Genomic DNA, 850 nt, shown 5'->3' with positions numbered 1-850 from the left:
TTCTCCATGCTTTTTCCCTGGGAAGATTTTGGGATCCACACAGAGGAGAGAAAGGAACAGATGGACTCGGCACAGGATGGGCATGTGGGGGACAGAGAGACACACAGATGGACACACTTGAGGAGGGACAGGAGACAGAGGCCAGGGCCACACTCCTGCTCCTGCCCCCAGCTGACCGCTCTTCCCTCACCTCTTGAACCGACCCCCATCCTAGCTCTGTCACCAATCCAAGGGTCATTGCCAAGAGCTCAGGGTCATTGTGCTGTGGCCAGTGGATTCGGCCACATGATTGTACCAGGAGGGCTAATCCTCACACCTCTCTTTCCATCTCTTGCTCCCATGGGCATAGGGCAGCCCCAAGGGTAGGACCCCAATGATGACACAGGGGCCCCCATAATGAGAGAAGCTTGTCATGGCACAAGATCCCACCCCCTAGAACACAGGAAGCCCCGATGGCAGAAACCTGCATGATACACAAAAACCCACAGAATTGTCAACGATGTCCCCACAATGGCAAGGTCCCCCCACATCACAACGATTTCCAGTGAAAAAGCCCAGGAGTGACACAGGAGCCCCTGACGGGAGGAGGCTCTGTAGCGGGACAGGGTCCTTTAAACTGAGACCCCGGTAGCATCGGCCCCCCACATGACACAGAAACACCCGTGACGAGAGCAGCCTCTGTGGTGACACAGGGAGCCCACAATAACAGAGGATGGAGCGAAACCCACATGACGGGAACCCCGAAAGGACAGACGCCGCTCCCCGCCAGCCCTTCCCGCGACACAAGGACTCCCCAGTGGCAGACGCAGCCCATAATGACACGGGGACAGCCCCAGTGGCAGCGACCCCT

General features: G+C 57.8%; 1 protein-coding gene across 1 annotated transcript in view; it reads right to left on the bottom strand.

The window, feature by feature from the left end:
- LOC103271506 (SH3 and multiple ankyrin repeat domains protein 3) overlaps window positions 1–850 on the bottom strand; it is a 55,175-nt gene that overhangs the window by 35,185 nt on the left and 19,140 nt on the right. Inside the window, exons 10-12 of the mRNA XM_021718020.1 lie at window positions 755–848; window positions 529–678; window positions 315–432 (exon numbers count right to left, since the gene is read on the bottom strand). Coding sequence (XP_021573695.1) covers window positions 315–432; window positions 529–678; window positions 755–848 — 362 coding nt within the window. The remainder of the gene's footprint in view (window positions 1–314; window positions 433–528; window positions 679–754; window positions 849–850) is intronic.

This window comes from Carlito syrichta, unplaced genomic scaffold, assembly GCF_000164805.1.
Source record: "Carlito syrichta isolate Samal-C Ts95f unplaced genomic scaffold, Tarsius_syrichta-2.0.1 Scaffold311716, whole genome shotgun sequence".
NCBI lineage: Eukaryota > Metazoa > Chordata > Mammalia > Primates > Tarsiidae > Carlito > Carlito syrichta.
This window is presented reverse-complemented; position numbering and strand designations above follow the sequence as displayed.